At 44.4% G+C, this 15,797-nt stretch overlaps 1 protein-coding gene across 7 annotated transcripts in view; it reads left to right on the top strand.

Annotated features, from left to right (window-relative positions):
• ADAM12 (ADAM metallopeptidase domain 12) overlaps positions 1 to 15,797 on the top strand; it is a 347,363-nt gene that overhangs the window by 51,055 nt on the left and 280,511 nt on the right. Inside the window, exons 1-2 of one of the 7 annotated variants that reach the window (XM_064595442.1) lie at positions 6,090 to 6,355; positions 13,555 to 13,606. The exons of 4 other annotated variants lie outside the window; for them this stretch is intronic. In XM_064595442.1, coding sequence (XP_064451512.1) covers positions 13,574 to 13,606 — 33 coding nt within the window. In that variant the 5' untranslated portion in view covers positions 6,090 to 6,355; positions 13,555 to 13,573. Of the gene's footprint in view, positions 1 to 218; positions 329 to 6,089; positions 6,356 to 13,554; positions 13,607 to 15,797 lie in introns of those variants that run through there. 2 more of the 7 variants (XM_064595440.1, XM_064595443.1) reach the window with 2 other exon arrangements.

The following is a 15,797-nucleotide window of genomic DNA, read 5'->3' as shown; positions in this document are numbered from 1 at the left end:
GCCGAGCAGGGAGCCCGATGCGGGGCTCGATCCCAGGACCCCGGGATCATGACCCGAGCCGAAGGCAGACGCTCAACCGACTGAGCCACCCAGGCGCCCCTGGAACTGGGACTTTTTAAAAATATATTTTAAAATAACAAATTTAGGTAATGCTAGGGGATCGAGTGGTTTGCATTATTTAAATAGAATTATAATTTTTTCTTCTTTATAATTCTTAGGTAAGACTCTTCACATGACTGAGAGGTAGAGCATAGAGTTGCTTGATAGTAGGAGAAAAGGAGTCTGATGAATTCTGTTTTCAATTTTCCAAGCATTCATCTAAGCACATGTGAGTACCTGCTGCATTCCAGGTCCTAGATCAAGTTCCTGTGGCACAGGGTGGGTGAGCCTCCATCCGCCCTTGAGAAGCTCACCGTTTAGTGAACTAACGATTGTAATAAATTTAAATAAGTACTTCATAAGAGATTTATGCTTTTTAAAATAAGTGATTTTGGAGTAGTTTTAGATTTACTGATACATTCAAAGATAGTACAGAGAGCCCCATATACCCCGCACTCAGCTTTCCCTGTTACTCGCATTTACAATCTATGGCACATTTGTAACAATTAATGATACATGGTTTTTTATATTTTAACCTGAACTTTTTCACTAAAAGAAAAAAGTTTGGGGGATTGGGGACATTTCAAAGAATATAAAATTTCTATAAAGGCTAAAGATTTTTAAATCACAGTTTAGACGAAAAGAGCATACCTTCCCAAGAGAGACTTAATATGTATCAATGTTGCATTTAGTAATTTCACATCATGTGAAGGCTGAGGAAGCCCTCACCTATACATTTACTCTGGAATTTCTCACAAGTTACAACATAACCAGTGGGATGGGTTCCTTCCTGGTTGTTCAATAAACAGTCATGTTGGTGATGAGGTTTCATTCAACCAAAGTTCAAAGTTCAGATTTTTTTTTTTAATTCTATTTTTCCTTGAAAAGGGAGAAATCTTTTTAAATCTATGACAAGAGTGCTTGCAACCAAGTATGTAAAATCATGTTAAAAACAGCCAAATACAGGGCCATTATGTGACTGTAGGGGAACTGTGTAGAGAGCTTGTGTGAGATTTCCCCCCCTGTATTGAATTAACATGCTCTGGACTCCCCCATTCTTGCACGCTTCCTTGTAAGCATAAGGTATGTGTTTTTGAGTGGTACACACCAGTATTTTATAACCATTTTTTCATTATTGCCTGCCTAAAGAGAAAATTTAATTAATTTTAATTAAATTTAAATTACTTTAAATTATATTTTTCTTTAGGGAGAAATTAAATACCAAGAAATAAGATTTGTTAGCTAGAGTTAAGCTCCAGAGGGTTACAAATCATTGGTAATATCTAAGGATTTCCAACCCCTCCCCAAGTACCACTTTTTTGCCCCATTAAGGGCAATAGCCACCTACTGAGAGTGTATGATGGCACCACATGTAAATGGGCAAAAGGAAATGTATGTCTCCCAGGACTAATGTATGTGCAGAAATCTGCCCAGTGGAGATTGGGGGCAGGTATGAAGAAAAGTTGATTTCTCCCTCTCTCAAAGTCGGTTCTTGCTAGATTTTTTAAAGTATGTATTTTATGTGAGAACAGTTGGAGATTTACAGAAAAATTGTAAAACTAGTACAGAGTTCCCATATACCTCACACAATGTCTGCCCTGTTACTGACTTACATTATGGTGCATTTGTCACAATTAAGGAACCAGTGTTGGTACATTATTACTAACCGAAGTCCATACTTAATTTATATTTTCTTAGTTTCTACCTAATATACTTTTTCAAAGATCCCATCCAGAATCCCACGTTACATGTAGTCATCATATCTTGCCACTTGGTTCTGACGGTTTCTTGGACTTTACGTTTTTGACGATATTGATGATTTTGAGAAGTACTCCTCAGGGATTTTGTAGAATGTTCGTCATTTGGGATTTGTCTGATATTTTTCTCATGATTGAGCTGGACTTATCTATGTTGGGGAGAAGACCCCCGAGGTAAAGTACCTTCTTGTTACACCATAGCAAGTACTATCAACAGAACTTATCACTGTTGATGTTGACCTTGATTGGCTGAGGTCATGTTTGCCGGGTTTATCTCCTTTCCATACTGGATTCTTGGGAAGGAAGTCACTGTGTACATCTCATGCTCAAAAGAGTTACGCTCCACTTCTTAGAGGGTGAAGTAGCTACATAAATTATTTATAATTCTCCTGCAGGTGAGATTTATCTACTCTCCCTATGTACTTATTTATTCAATTATTTATCCATATTAGGATGGATTCATGGATATTTATATTTTGGGTTGTAATCCAATACTCTTGTTTTATTTAGTTTTTAAAGATTTTATTTATTTATTAGAGGGAGAGAGCATGAGAGAGAGCATGAGAAGGGGGGAAAGGGGCAGAGGGAGAAGCAGGCTTCCCGCGGAGCAGGGAGCCGGATGCGGGGCTCGATCCCAGGACCCTGAGATAATGACCTGAGCCCAAAGGCAGACGCTTAACTAACTGAGCCACCCAGGCACCCCCAGTACTATTTTACTTAAGTTATTGTTTAAACTGGCCATTGGGAGCTCTTTCAGCTGGCTTTGTGTCCCTTTGACATACCCCCATTGTGTGTGTGTGTGTGTGTGTGTGTGATCACTTCCTTACTTTCGGTCACTACAAGATGTACCAGGTCCATCTTCTATATTTCCTGCCCCAGCCCTAAAATCAGCCATTTCTCCAGGGAGCCCTGGTTCACTGGAGGATGGTATTAGACATCAAGATCTGGGTGCTGGGTGTGCTTACCAGCACCACAACGACACTTCTGGGTGTCCTCAGCTGACAGAGTAAGGAAATAGATGTGTGTGTCCTTGCTAGATTTGAGAGAAACAAACTTCAAATGCTGGGTCATGACTGGGGCACACCATACCTTTTCACACAATATTTTTGATTCTAAAAATTTTATTAAGAGAAAATACACCAGGAATTTGTTTTTTTATGGCTATACCTATTCAGGCAAAAATGAAGAATGGCAATTCTCAGTAACCTAAATCAGTTCTTGAGAATCAAACCTAATCATCAAGTTTCTTTCCCTAAAATGTTATTTTAAAAAATTAATGCCCAGCTTTCCAGCATTTGACCTAACTCTGGCTTTTCAGATTCCCCGAGTTGATCCATGCCTCCAGGCTGCCTTTCTGCTAATTACTGGACATTAATCTGACCTTTTTCCTAAAAGTGGCACACAAAAAGATTTCATTCAGCTGGTATAACAATTCTCGTGTGCAGTTTTTACTCACTGAAGATACTAAGGGTCTTTTGCTTGAACCTACTCATTTTCCAAGCATGTAATTTAAAGACATGGTCATAAACCCGAAACAGAGTGAGAGCACAGAGCTAATGAGAGCAGGGTTGCAGATTATGTTTCTGTTAGGATTCCCCATTCCCACGGGAGCCATTAGCTTGGCTCCGTTTCCTGGCCTTCCCTGGCATGTCTTAGCCCCATAGCATCTCACAGGGGACACTCCTGAACGTATGAGGGCAGTCAGCCCAAATTCAGAAACGTGACGCATGCACTATTTCCCGTCACTGCTGGCTTAGCAGGGCTCTGTTTGTATATGCAGGTGACATAGTTCACATCCGTGTTTCCCAAACATCAGTCAGCCAGGATCCACATGAAAGAGTTCAGTCTAATTATAGAAGCAGCCACACTTAATAGTTTATATGTGCTTGACATGCTGACTTTTTGTTCCAACACATAAAAGGAATATAAATGATTGAAATGAAATGTGCTGTGTACCTCTCTAGATGCATCTGTCATTGGGGAAAACAGTATATCATTTGAAAACAGCCCAAGACATTTCACGGTTTCTTTCTTTTTTTCCATCCAGTAGATGCTCATTGAGTACCTCACCAGGGGTGGTGTGTACAGCTAAGCAGAGTAAGTCCTGCATCCCTTGGGGGGAGGCAGGCTCGGTTGGATCCCCAGAGATGAGCCATGACAACCTGCTCAGCTGCTGAGCGGGGTGGCCCAGCCAGGAACAAGCACCATCCGGTAGAGCTCCATGTAAGAGTTGTGACGTGTCACTTTTGAGCGGAAAAATTTTACTGCCTCAACATTATCCTACTTCTCTTTTGACTTCTTTCTGTATACTCATTTAATCAGGAAACAGTTACTGCGAGCCCCTCATGTTCCAGGCCCTGTGCTGGATGCTAGAGAGACTTTGCCCTTTTTAAAAAATGCATAAAACTGGGCAATTTCCTTTCAGAACTGCTTTGAAGCTTGCTCAAGCAGAGCTCTAGGAAATGTCAGCTCCTGCGGTCCAAACATAAGGAAGAGCTGAGAGCCCACGAGGGGCAGAGAATTCTATTATGGCTCCTTTGAAATCTAGTCCCTCCTTTTATAGTTCGAAACAAGGCCACTGGGCATATGCTCTCTGGTTGTGCCTCTTCAGCTAATAGGAATGTGTTTGCCTTGCCAGAAGTTCTTGCTGGTTTTAGTGTCTTAAGTGGGATACGTGGGAATGCGTCAGATCCCCGGGAGCTGTTGGTTGGCCCGGCACTGGCCTCCTACGTCCGCGTCTCTGCTCATCTGGAGCCCAGAGAGCCGGCATTTGTGGTCTTGCACTTTTCATGTCTGGACCACGTTGGGCGAGTGAGGAATTCCGGTTCTGTCGACCCCCTGGCCTCCCGGCCCCAGTCAGGGGAGAAGGGAGCCTTTTCAGGGCCATCTCTGGAGCAGTCTCGGTGGAGTCCCAGAGCTGGGTTTTTCCAGCCTGCTGTTTCATTGGCAGGTACCGGGCCTTGTCTGGTTCAGTCTGGAAGCGTTTCTGGGAATGCAGCTGCCACGGGAAACGCCGGTAATGGGCATAACACAAACCGGGCGTCCTCCGACGTCTTCCGACGGCCGAGGGTTCCGATCTCCGTCCCACATACTTCAGCTGCCCAGACAGGGTGAGAAGAAGCTGTCAGGCGGGAAGGACAGCAACAGCGTCCTGGAGTCAAATGCAAAACATCGAGTGCATTTTTGCTGGTTATAATGGACAGGAACATGGAGCCGTTCTTCTGGCCCCGGCACGCACTGCTAGGGGAGAGCCGGCCAGAGGAGTTGGCAGGTGGGGAAATGAGTTGGAGAGGCTTTAAAGATCTTTTCCTATAAAATAAATGTCCAGAAGCTGTGGAAATGTATGTCTTTAGTTAAGTAAATACCCCCAAAGACAACACATGTACATTTTTCAGTGAAACGTTACCAGTTACAACTGCCCGTGTTTGCAGATTCCAGAAATGCGAGCACACACAGAATTGGCCTATTATACTCATTAACCTCGGAGGCACCTCCTCTCGAGAAATTCCTGCGGCCGTGACAGCAAATTAATTTAACTATTTTATTTAAAGCAGCTGAGGCTGGAGGAGCTCGCCTTCGGATTTCCTGGCCGTGTTTCTGAATCTGATGGGACGAAACAGGAAGGCATGAGTTCTAGCTTCTCTGCAGACTGAGGCAGCCCACTGAAACCCTCCCCACCTCAGCCTCCTTATGTACAGAGGGTCCTAGCTGAGATCTGGAGCCACACTCTGCCCTGCCCATGCCCGGGGTGGCAAGTTGTAGTGTTGTCTGCTTGTGTTCGCAGGTGACAAACACCGATGACGGATAAGGCACTCTCAGGATTGGAGTTTTCTGGTGAAGCGAGGCCTTGAATGTCATGCTAAGAGGTTAGAATTCCATTCCAAAGGCAGTGGAAAGCCATGGAAGGTTTTGAGAAGTCAAGTGATGTTTGGGGCAGTGGTTTCAGAAGCCATTTGAGATCGAGCATCCGTTTTAGGAAGGAAAGCGGTGGCAAGGCGGTAGATGGGTTATGTTAGAGACGGAACGTGGGGCCCAGGCCTATGAAGAGACCCCAGCAAGAGCTGGTGAGGGACTCTTGTTCTCTGCAGGCCCCTCCCCAGCACTGAGACTGTCTAAGCTGACTGCTCACAGGGGTGCAGGGCTGGCACGCTACTCCCTTGCTCTGTGACCTTTGGCGAGTAACACGACCACTCTGAACCTCTGCTTCCCCATTAAAAACGGGAACCAAAAAAAATTACCTATTTCAGAGGGCTGTTGCTAAGATGGTGTTTAAGCGTATAGAACATGCTAAGATTCACTGTGTTTGTTGTTGTTATTTACACTTCCAGTGCCATGAAGCGTCCTCGGAAACCCGGTTTTTAATGGCATTTTAGTGGATCCTTCACTCTCTGGCCACTCAGATCCACCCTTACTGCGCAGAATGAGTCTTTCTTCAACACAAATCTGACTGTGTCTTAGAACTATTTAAAAACCATCAGTGACTCCCCGTTTCTCTCAGAGTAAGACCCAGACCTTTATTTTATTTTATTTTATTTTTTGACAGAGAGATAGAGAGAGCCAGAGGGCACAAGCTGGGGGGAATGGCAGAGGGAGAGGGAGAGAAGCAGGCTTCCACCAAGCAGGGAGCCGGATCATAACCTGAGTCAAGGCAGACGCCCAACTGACTAAGCCACCCAGGTGCCCCCATATTTTCTTTTCTTTTTTTTTAAATTTTATTATGTTACGTTAGTCACCATACAATACATCATTAGTTTTTGAGGTAGTGATCCACGATCCATTGTTTTCGTATCACACCCAGTGCTCCATGCAGTACGTGCCCTCCTTAATACCCATCACCGGGCTAACCAATCCCCCTCCCCCCTCCCCTCTAAAACCCTGTTTGTTGAGAAACAAAAAGACCCAGACCTTTAATGTGAGGCCTGTGCATCCATCTGTGACCTGAGCCCCCTCCGCCTTCCTCACGCTGTGCCATACCTGCACCTTCTTGCCGGCCCCCAGAGGCCCAGTCCCACTACTGCTCTGCATGGGCTTTCTACATGCTCCTACCTTCCCTGCCCTAACCCTCCCTCACCTTCCACGTCCTGTCTCCATTTTCCTGGACTGACCTCAGAAATCACCTTCTTTGGTTGGCATTACAGACTGAATGTTTGTGTTTCCCCAAAGTTTGCATGTTGGAGCCCTAACCCCCAACGTGATGGCATTTGGAGGTGGACCCTTTGGGAAGGGATTAAGGTTAGATGAGGTCGTGAGGGTGGGGCCCCCAGGATGGGAGCAGCATATTTGTAAGAAGAGGGAGAGGCCAGAGCTCTCTCCACCCTGTGAGATGCAGTGACATGACCGTCTGCAAGCCAGGAAGAGAGCCCTCACCAAGACCCTAGCTATGCTGGCACCCTCATCTTGGGCTTCCAGCCTCCAGAACTATGGGGATTAATTGTCTGTTGTTTAAGCATGCCCGTCTGTAAGCAGACTAAGCAGTGGTTTTCCCAAACTCCTCACGTACACCACCCCTTTTCAACATCCGGTTAGCTGCCAGGTACCCAGGTCCCATGTGGGGCATGTTACCCGAGCATTCAGTTCAGTACTTCCAGCATGAAGCATGTTACCTGAGCACCCAGTCAGTCCTTCCAGCATGGAGCATGTTACCTGAGCACCCAGTTCAGTACTGCCAGCATGGAGCATGTTACCTGAGCACCCAGTTTAGTACTCCCAGCATGGTGCATGTTACCTGAGCACCCAGTCAGTCCAGCATGGAGCATGTTACCTGAGTACCCAGTTCAGTCCTTCCAATATGGAGCATGTTACCTGAGCACCTAGTTTAGTACTTCCAGCATGGCGCATGTTACCTGAGCACCTAGTTCAGTACTTCTAGCATGGATCATGTTACTTGAGCACCCAGTCAGTACTTCCAGCATGGAGCATGTTACCCAAGCACCCACTCAGAACTTCCAGCTTGGAGCATGTTACTCGAGCACCCAGTCAGTACCTCCATCATGGTATGTGTTATCCACACGTAACAGTTGATTTTGTTATTGGTTTCTTAGGGAAGCTGAAATCTTGAAGGGCAGATACTATGTACTGCTCATGTCTGTATCCTCAGAGTCTATTGGTACTTGATACATAGTAGGTCCCCAGAAATGTTTGAATTAATATTTATAAGAGTCCCTTATTTTTCAATTATTTCATTTCATTTACTTTTTTCTTGGCTTTTGTTTTGGTCTAGTGCTTTTTCATTTAGATTTGATGAATGCTACAAAAAATATAAAAGTCATTTTCATAGTTTCACAATCAAGCATTTCCCTCAGGTACTTGCATTTCAAATTATTGAAAATGTTACTATAAACAATGGACTCTTAAGCAGATCTTTTTTTTTTTTTTTTTGGGAAAACTTTTTTTTTTACTTTGTATGTTTGAATTATTTTTTATTAACATATAAAGTATTTGTTTTAGGGGTACAGATCTGTGATTCATCAGTCTTAAACAATTCACAGCACTCACCATAGCACATACCTTCCCCAATGTCCATCAGCCAGCCACCCCAACCCTCCCACCCACCTCCACTCCAGCAACCCTCTTGTTTGTTTCCTGAGATTAAGAGTCTCTTATGGTTTGTCTCCCTCTCTGGTTTCATCTTGTTTCATTTTTCCCTCCCTTCCCCTATGATCCTCTGCCTTGTTTCTCAAATTCCACGTATCTGCGAGAGCATATGATAATTGTCTTTCTCTGATTGACTTATTTCGCTTAGCATAATACCCTCTAGTTCCATCCACATCGTTGAAAATGGCAAGATTTCAATTTTTTTGGTGGCTGAGTAATATTCCATTGTATATATATACCACATCTTCTTTATCTATTCATCTGTTGATGGACATCTAGGCTCTTTCCATAGTTTGGCTATTGTGGACATTGTGGCTATAAACATTGGGGTGCACGTGACCCTTTGGATCACTACATTTGTATCTTTGGGGTAAATACCCAGTAGTGAAATTGCTGGGTCGGACAGTAGCTCTATTTTCAACTTTTTGCGGAAACTCCATACTGTTTTCCAGAATGGCTGCACCAGATTTAGGCAGATCTTTTTTCCCAGAAATATATATGTCATATCTCTTGATTGATTCAGGTGTGTCCCACTTTGTAAGTGGATGGTGCTCCCAGTTTGTCCAAAATGAAGAGTGGAACCTTTCGATGTGTAGCCCCATTGAGATGATGCTCTAAACAGAAGTCAGACTTTGGCCTGCAGCCCTAAAGCTTATCTTTGCTCTACTCTCTCTGCATTCAAACTTCTTTTAGCATACCCACCTCCCGCCATAGCCTGTCCTCACACCACCCTCACCTGGTTTCTGCTTTGCCTCACCTGGGACATTTGGTCTCCTCTCCAGAAATCAGACTGACTTTCCCCCATATTCCTGGGATTTCTGTTCCCACCCCTCCTTCCAGGCTTGACTCCTTCCCCACCTGTTGCTCCTCTGGTGGCCCCAAGGCAATGCCACAGATGCAGCCCCTCTATTGGAAGACGTTTAGGATAGGGTTGGTGGTCTCATCTTCCACACTTGGCTTTGTCCTCTGGGATTCTATTCAGAAGAGCCCTAGGAACCTTCCTGTGCCCATTCCTGACCTCCATCCATGAGTCCCTTCATTGTCCTCTGATCACTGCTGCCAAGAGCCTTTTCTCACCTCTGCCTTAAAACCACTTCCTTAGGGAAGCTTTCCCTGCTCATCTCATTTAGGCAGGTACCTGCTCTGCCAGTTGCTATAATTCCGTTCAGTTTCTTTTACACTGTGCCACACCATTTTATTTATCTGCTTGTTTGTTTGCCTCCCCAACTGGACTGTCTGTTACAAGAGGATGGAGACGTATCTCTTTTGCTTACCACTATTCCCCACAGTCTACCACAGAAGTTTGTGTGGTAAATATCAATGATATCTGGGTTGGCAGTTGAGGGATGGGGGGTGGACAGATGGAGGGTGGATAGATGGGGGTGGATAGGGCCCAACCCCTGAAGCAGATGGTGTTGATGAGGCCTCTGTGTTCCCTGCCTCCCTTTTGTGTAGTCTTCTTGGGCATCTCGCCATTTTTGGTAAGATCTTAATGTCCTTCTATTTCCAGGATGGGAGACATTGCCCCTTGAAATATTAAGACGTAACTAATAAATTAGCATATTTTGAATTTTCTAAGTTGAGTTTCCTAAACTGGTTCTGTGATAGGCCAACTTCCCATATTACCCTCACTCTTCTGAAGCCCCCTCCCACACTGAGTCAGGGTTAGTCTGTGTCTCCAATAGAATAAGGCAGTAGAGACAGCATGTGACTTCACACTTTTTACCTTGGTCTCGTGGCTCTCTCACTTTGGAGGTGCCAAGCCCTGAAAATATTTAAGCAGTCCTGTGGAGAGGGCCGTGTGAAGAGTTGTGCTGTCTGGCTGACAGCATCAACTGCCAGGCATGTGAGTGCGCCATCTTGCCTGTGAGTGCGCCCTCTTGCCTGTGAGTGCGCCCTCTTGCCTGTGAGTGCGCCATCTTGCAGTGGGTCCTCCGGTCTCAGTCCAGCCCTCAGATGATGGCAGCCTTCGCTGACGTCTGACTGCACCCTCATGAGACACCCCAGGATAGAGCCTCTCAGCTAAACTGATCCAAGTTCCTACCCACAGAAACTATAAGCAAAGTGGCAAGCTAAAATGCTGTCTTCAGTTGAACAAAATGGTTGCCTCCCACATAAAACAGAGGCAAGTAACTAATAAAATGTCAACTAAAAGTAAAGGAAAGAAGGCAACACCACGTCCAAAGACTTGACTGCAGGGGTCCGTTACCCAACAGAGCCTCTCCACACAGGTGCACTTTTGTGTGTGAACATGGCCTGCAGTGACAGGCATAGTTAACAGTCTGTCAGACACTAGGTTGTGGTGATCGCAGGGTTGATGAAACTCTCGTCTGCTGGGAGAAGAGAAGAAAGTCACTTGTTACTGAAGCAGAGAAAAGGCTAAAGTAACAAACAAACCAAGTGTTTAAGGAAGACAGCCACGATCTTGGTCTCATGTTTGGCTTATTTTTGAGGTATAATTACAAAGAAGTCAGAGTCAGAACCCAAGAAGAGGTTTCTGCCTGTTTGTGTTTTCCTCCTTCTTGAGGGCCTTACCACAGGCACGCCTCCTCCCTGAAGCCTTCCCTGACCACCCAGACTCCACTGATCCCACAGTCTCTGGATCCCTCAACTATGTGGCCAAGACCACCCAGCTGCACATAGTACTTCTTCTTTAGTTTTGTGTGTTGAGGAGAAACAGTGACCTAAATTCAGCCACATTCCTCCAGAGGCACAGCCAGGTTCTAACATCAGGAGTTGTGATCCTGGGAGGCAGAGGTGGGGAGCAGGTATATCCAACTACATGGGGTCCCCTCGTTGGCAATCCTGCTATAGGTTTCTGAAATCTTCTCTCATGTCTTCTTATGGTCTTAACTGCACTGCCAGTGTCTTACCTCTAGCACTGTGCTGTTTTTTAAATTAGCATTTTTGGAGAGTGGGTTCAGAAGGAGTTAATTGTCCTCTTCCCATCTCCTCCCCCAGTTACACTTTTGCATTCATTCAGGAAACATGGATGGAATGCGTAGGGTTGCCCCATAAAGCACAGGATGACCGGTGAAATTTGAATTTCAGATAAGCAACAAATAGCTTTTGAGTAAAAAGTATGCAGTATTTGAATTTGCAGTCCAAATTTAACTAGATTTTATTTTTTTCTTTTTTCCTAAATCTGGTAACCCTAATTGTCTACTCTGTGCCAGACTGTGTGATATGAAGATGAACAAACATAACCCCTGCCCCCCTGGGACTTGTCAGCCCAGTAGAAGAGACAAACACCTGTGTAGAGAAAGCACTTCCTAGAGGCGTGTTGGAACCACAGCCAGCACAGGGACAGCAAGAAGGGCCCCAAACCCAGTGCGGGTGGGATCTTAATATTTCAAGGGCATGGCTCAGAGAAGGCTTCCTGGAGGTCTTATCTTGCACTGACCCTCAGCATGGACAGGCACCCCCTAAAAGCTTTTTAGGATCTACTGTACACCATACACAGTAGATGCTCAGCTAAATCGTAGTAGTTTCCCCTTCATAGCACACAGTTTCATATTTTGGTCCCTTCTCACCAAACACATAATTCGTAAGTTCTTGATAAATTTCCTGGGCATGTGCTACTTGGCATCATAGCCTTACACCTTTATTTACAGAGTCTGTTTTTTATAGCTTCCTATTGAAAACGAGCACCCCAAATGGTGATTTACAATTGAAGACAATGTCATGGCACTTACATTGTTTTGGAGTTAAGCCCCCAGCTACTGCCTTCCTGCCCCTGGTTTATCCACCAGCCATCTCAGAGGGAGCTGATGGCTCCTAGGGTCTGCTTTTTCACCATGGATTTGCTGGGTAACTGTTGCAGCCTGGTTCTACCCTATCACTTGCCTGGAACAGCTTTTGGCAAGGTCAGCGATGACCTTGGTGAATTCCTTGCCCTTCCCTCAGTCTGTGGGATTTTCAACTTCTTGGTATCTGTAGTTGGTGATTTCTTTCTCATCCACCTGCTGCCCCTGATTTCTTGGTCCAGGTTTTTCCTGATTCTCCTACCTCCCTGACTACTCACTCACTTTTACCCCCTGTTCCTATTCTCCCCCACCAGCCTTCTAAATCTATGCAACTCATGAGGTTCTGTCTTCTGCCTACTTCCTCTTATGACATTCTCTCTCTAGATCCCTTCTCCATCTCAAGGGTTGCTACCCTCCCCTCTGTTAACATGACAAAATCCTCACCACCAGCCCTGATCTTTTGCAAGATTCAGGTCCATATTTCCAACTGTCTTAGATCATTTCATTGTGGACATTATGCCATTCTCTCCAGCTGCTAGTCCTTAAAAGTGATTTTCTTTGCTTCTCTTTGAAAGCTGAGTGACTTACTGAAGTCCATATTTGGCTTGTAACACAGCCAGTTCCTGAGTGTGGATTCCCACCTCGTGTAATACACTAGGAGCACTTTAACTCTCCACCTGATACACCCAGCTCACCAGGTGGCCTCTGTCTTAGAATGGACTCTCGCTAGAATGATGATTCATTGTTGCAGATTACCCGATGAAGAGACTCTTGGTTGTCAGTGACAGAAAACCAACTAACGCTTGCTTATGTTAAACAGGGATCTTTGTTTTCTATTCACAAAACTGAAAAGTTCTGGGCCATTTCCTGGTTTAGACATGATAGGCTACATCCAGGGACTCAACCAATGTCCTCAAGACTGGCATTTATTATCTACATCTCTTAGTACCTCCCTGTTAGCTCTGTTTTGAGAGAGGCCTTAACTTCATAGTGGCAAGATGGCTGCCAACAGCTCCAGTCTTGTACCTCCTTCTCTGCGACCCCAGCTACAGACATTCTCATCCTCTGCAATGTAGACAAGAGTCCTCAAATTGAGTCTCTGAGAACTAATTTGAGTTATGTGTCAACATTTGAAATGGTCCAGTGTAACCAGAAGCATGGAATAAGTGACTGACAAAGCCTGGGCCATATGCCCACCTTTGGCATGGGGAGGAGGAGATAGTCAACCATAATTACAAGGACCGAGTGGGAGAGTGGCAATTCCTCAAAAGAACTCTGGGTTCTGGGACTGTATACCAGGAGAATGGAAGGCAAGCAGGAAAAAATGTCTACTCAACTGTGCAAATGCATCTCCGCAGTTATCCCAGAAGAGGCTTCATGACAGCTGACCCATGCATCATTCCTGGACTGGTAAGTGATAAGGTCTGACCTTTAGCTATGGATATAACATGTCACAGCTGTTATTTGCAGTTGCTAACTATGAGATGATAATGCTTCTTATCTGAAAAGAGATGTTCCAGTATCCTCCACTGCAAAGCACACCAGGCATCAGTCAATTTGCAGAGAATATTTTTAAACTTCTAGGATATAGTCTGAGGGCATTTCCTTACATAGAAAATCAAGATTTAAAAAAAGTAGTCAAGATATCGCTTACTCAAAACTTGAATTAATTTTAAGTAGTGACTGTATAGAAGTTCACTCTTACACTATCTGTTAAAAATGCTAAGTAGGGGACCCCTGGACGGCTCAGTCAGTTAAGCATATGACTCTTGATTTCAGCTCAGGTCATGATCTCAAGGTCATGAGACTGAGCCCCGCGTTGGGCTCCGTGCTGGATATGGAGCCTGCTAAAATTCTCTCTCTCCATCTGCTCTCCCCCCCTCACTCACTCTCTCTAAAAGAAAATTTAGAAATAAAACCCTATGGGGGTGCCTGGGTGGCTCAGTCATTGAGCATCTGCCTTCGGCTCGGGTCATGATCCCAGGGTCCTGGGATTGAGCCCCGCATTGGGCTCCCTGCTCAGCCAGGAGCCTGCTTCTCCCTCTCCTGCTCCCCCTGCTTGTGTTCCCTCTCTAGCTGTCTCTCTGTGTCAAATAAATAAAATCTTAAAAAAAAAAAAAAAAACCCTATGACCCAGCAATTGCACTACTAGGTATTTACCCCAAAGCACAGATGTAGTGAAAAGAAGGGGCACATGCACCCCAATGTTCATAACAGCAATGTTCACAATAGCCAAACTGTGGGAGGAGCCAAGATGTCCTTCAAAAGATGAATGGTTAAAGAAGATGTGGTTCATATATACAATGGAATATTACTCAGCCATCAAAAAGGATGAATACCTACCCTTTGCATTGACCTGGATGGAAGCAGAGGGGATTATGCTAAGTGAAGTAAGTCAAGCAGAGAAAGACAATTATCATATGGTTTCACTCATATGTGGAATATAAGGAATAGTGCAGAGGACAATAGGGGAAGGGAGGGAAAACTGAATAGGAAGAAATCAGAGAGAGAGACAAACCATGAGAGACTCTGGACTCCAGGAAACAAACTGAGGGTTACAGAAGGGAGGGGGATGGGGGACAGAGTAACTGAGTAATGGGTATTAAGGAGGGCACATGTGGTGATGAGCACTGGGTGTTATACACAACTAATGAATCATTGAACACTACATCAAAAACGAATGATGTACTATATGGTGGCTAAATGTACATAATAAAAAAATTCAGAAAATTAAAATGGTAAGTAAATCAGTAGTGAAAGTAAGATTTCTCTGGGAATGTTTAAAGTAGTAAAGAAAAGGTTCATGTTGTTGAAAATTTCCTTGACTTAAGTAGTACAAATTTACATGTAAGTGCTGGTGTAGTTTAGGAGGCTCAGGTGATGGGTTGGAAAGGCAGGGTGAAATCTTCTACATACTCATGGTGCTTGGAAGACAAGATCCAGCAAGAATGAGGCTTGCAACAGTCACATGACTGTTTTCCCTCTCACACCAGATTTTAAATTTTCATGGGTAAGGAAGCTGAAGAGTAAGCTTTAGACCTCCAAAAGATAGAACTGAACCTCTTCTGCAGTCTTTTGGGGTTGAGAGGACAGGGATCTTCCAGACTCTCCATCAGAAGCCTGGTAGGGTCACTCTCAAGGCAGAGGCATTAACTGGAGGTAGGGTGAGTCTTATTAGGAGTGCAACTCAGCTTGACCCAACTCAATCTCTGATAGGTGAGGGACTGATTACATTGATCCAATCTCGCCCTAGAGGAAAGGCTGCCCTCTCCCTGGTGCAAATATCATCAAGAGCCTCCACGGTATTTTCATATACAATGGCTGTCATGAAATAAAAATTGACTAGACATGCAAAAAGAAGCCAGAAATTGTGACTAACAATCAGGAAACAAACAAAAAATAATAATAAAAGCAGTGTAACAAATAATCCAGATATTGGAACTAGTTGAGAAGGACAAAAGTAATTAGGATTGGTATGGTTTTTAAAAAAGCTATAAATGGAGAAATATATGTAGAATTTCAACAGTAGCTTAGAATCTACAAAATAAGGGGACATCCTTTAACTGAATAAAGCAATATCTAATGTTAAGTATTCATTGGA

This window comes from Mirounga angustirostris, unplaced genomic scaffold (assembly GCF_029215605.1).
Source record: "Mirounga angustirostris isolate CCGP_5_RB_7025 unplaced genomic scaffold, mMirAng1.0.hap1 SCAF_6, whole genome shotgun sequence".
Taxonomy (NCBI): domain Eukaryota; kingdom Metazoa; phylum Chordata; class Mammalia; order Carnivora; family Phocidae; genus Mirounga; species Mirounga angustirostris.
The sequence above is the reverse complement of the archived record's forward strand: the minus strand, read 5'-3'. Positions and strand labels throughout refer to the sequence as shown.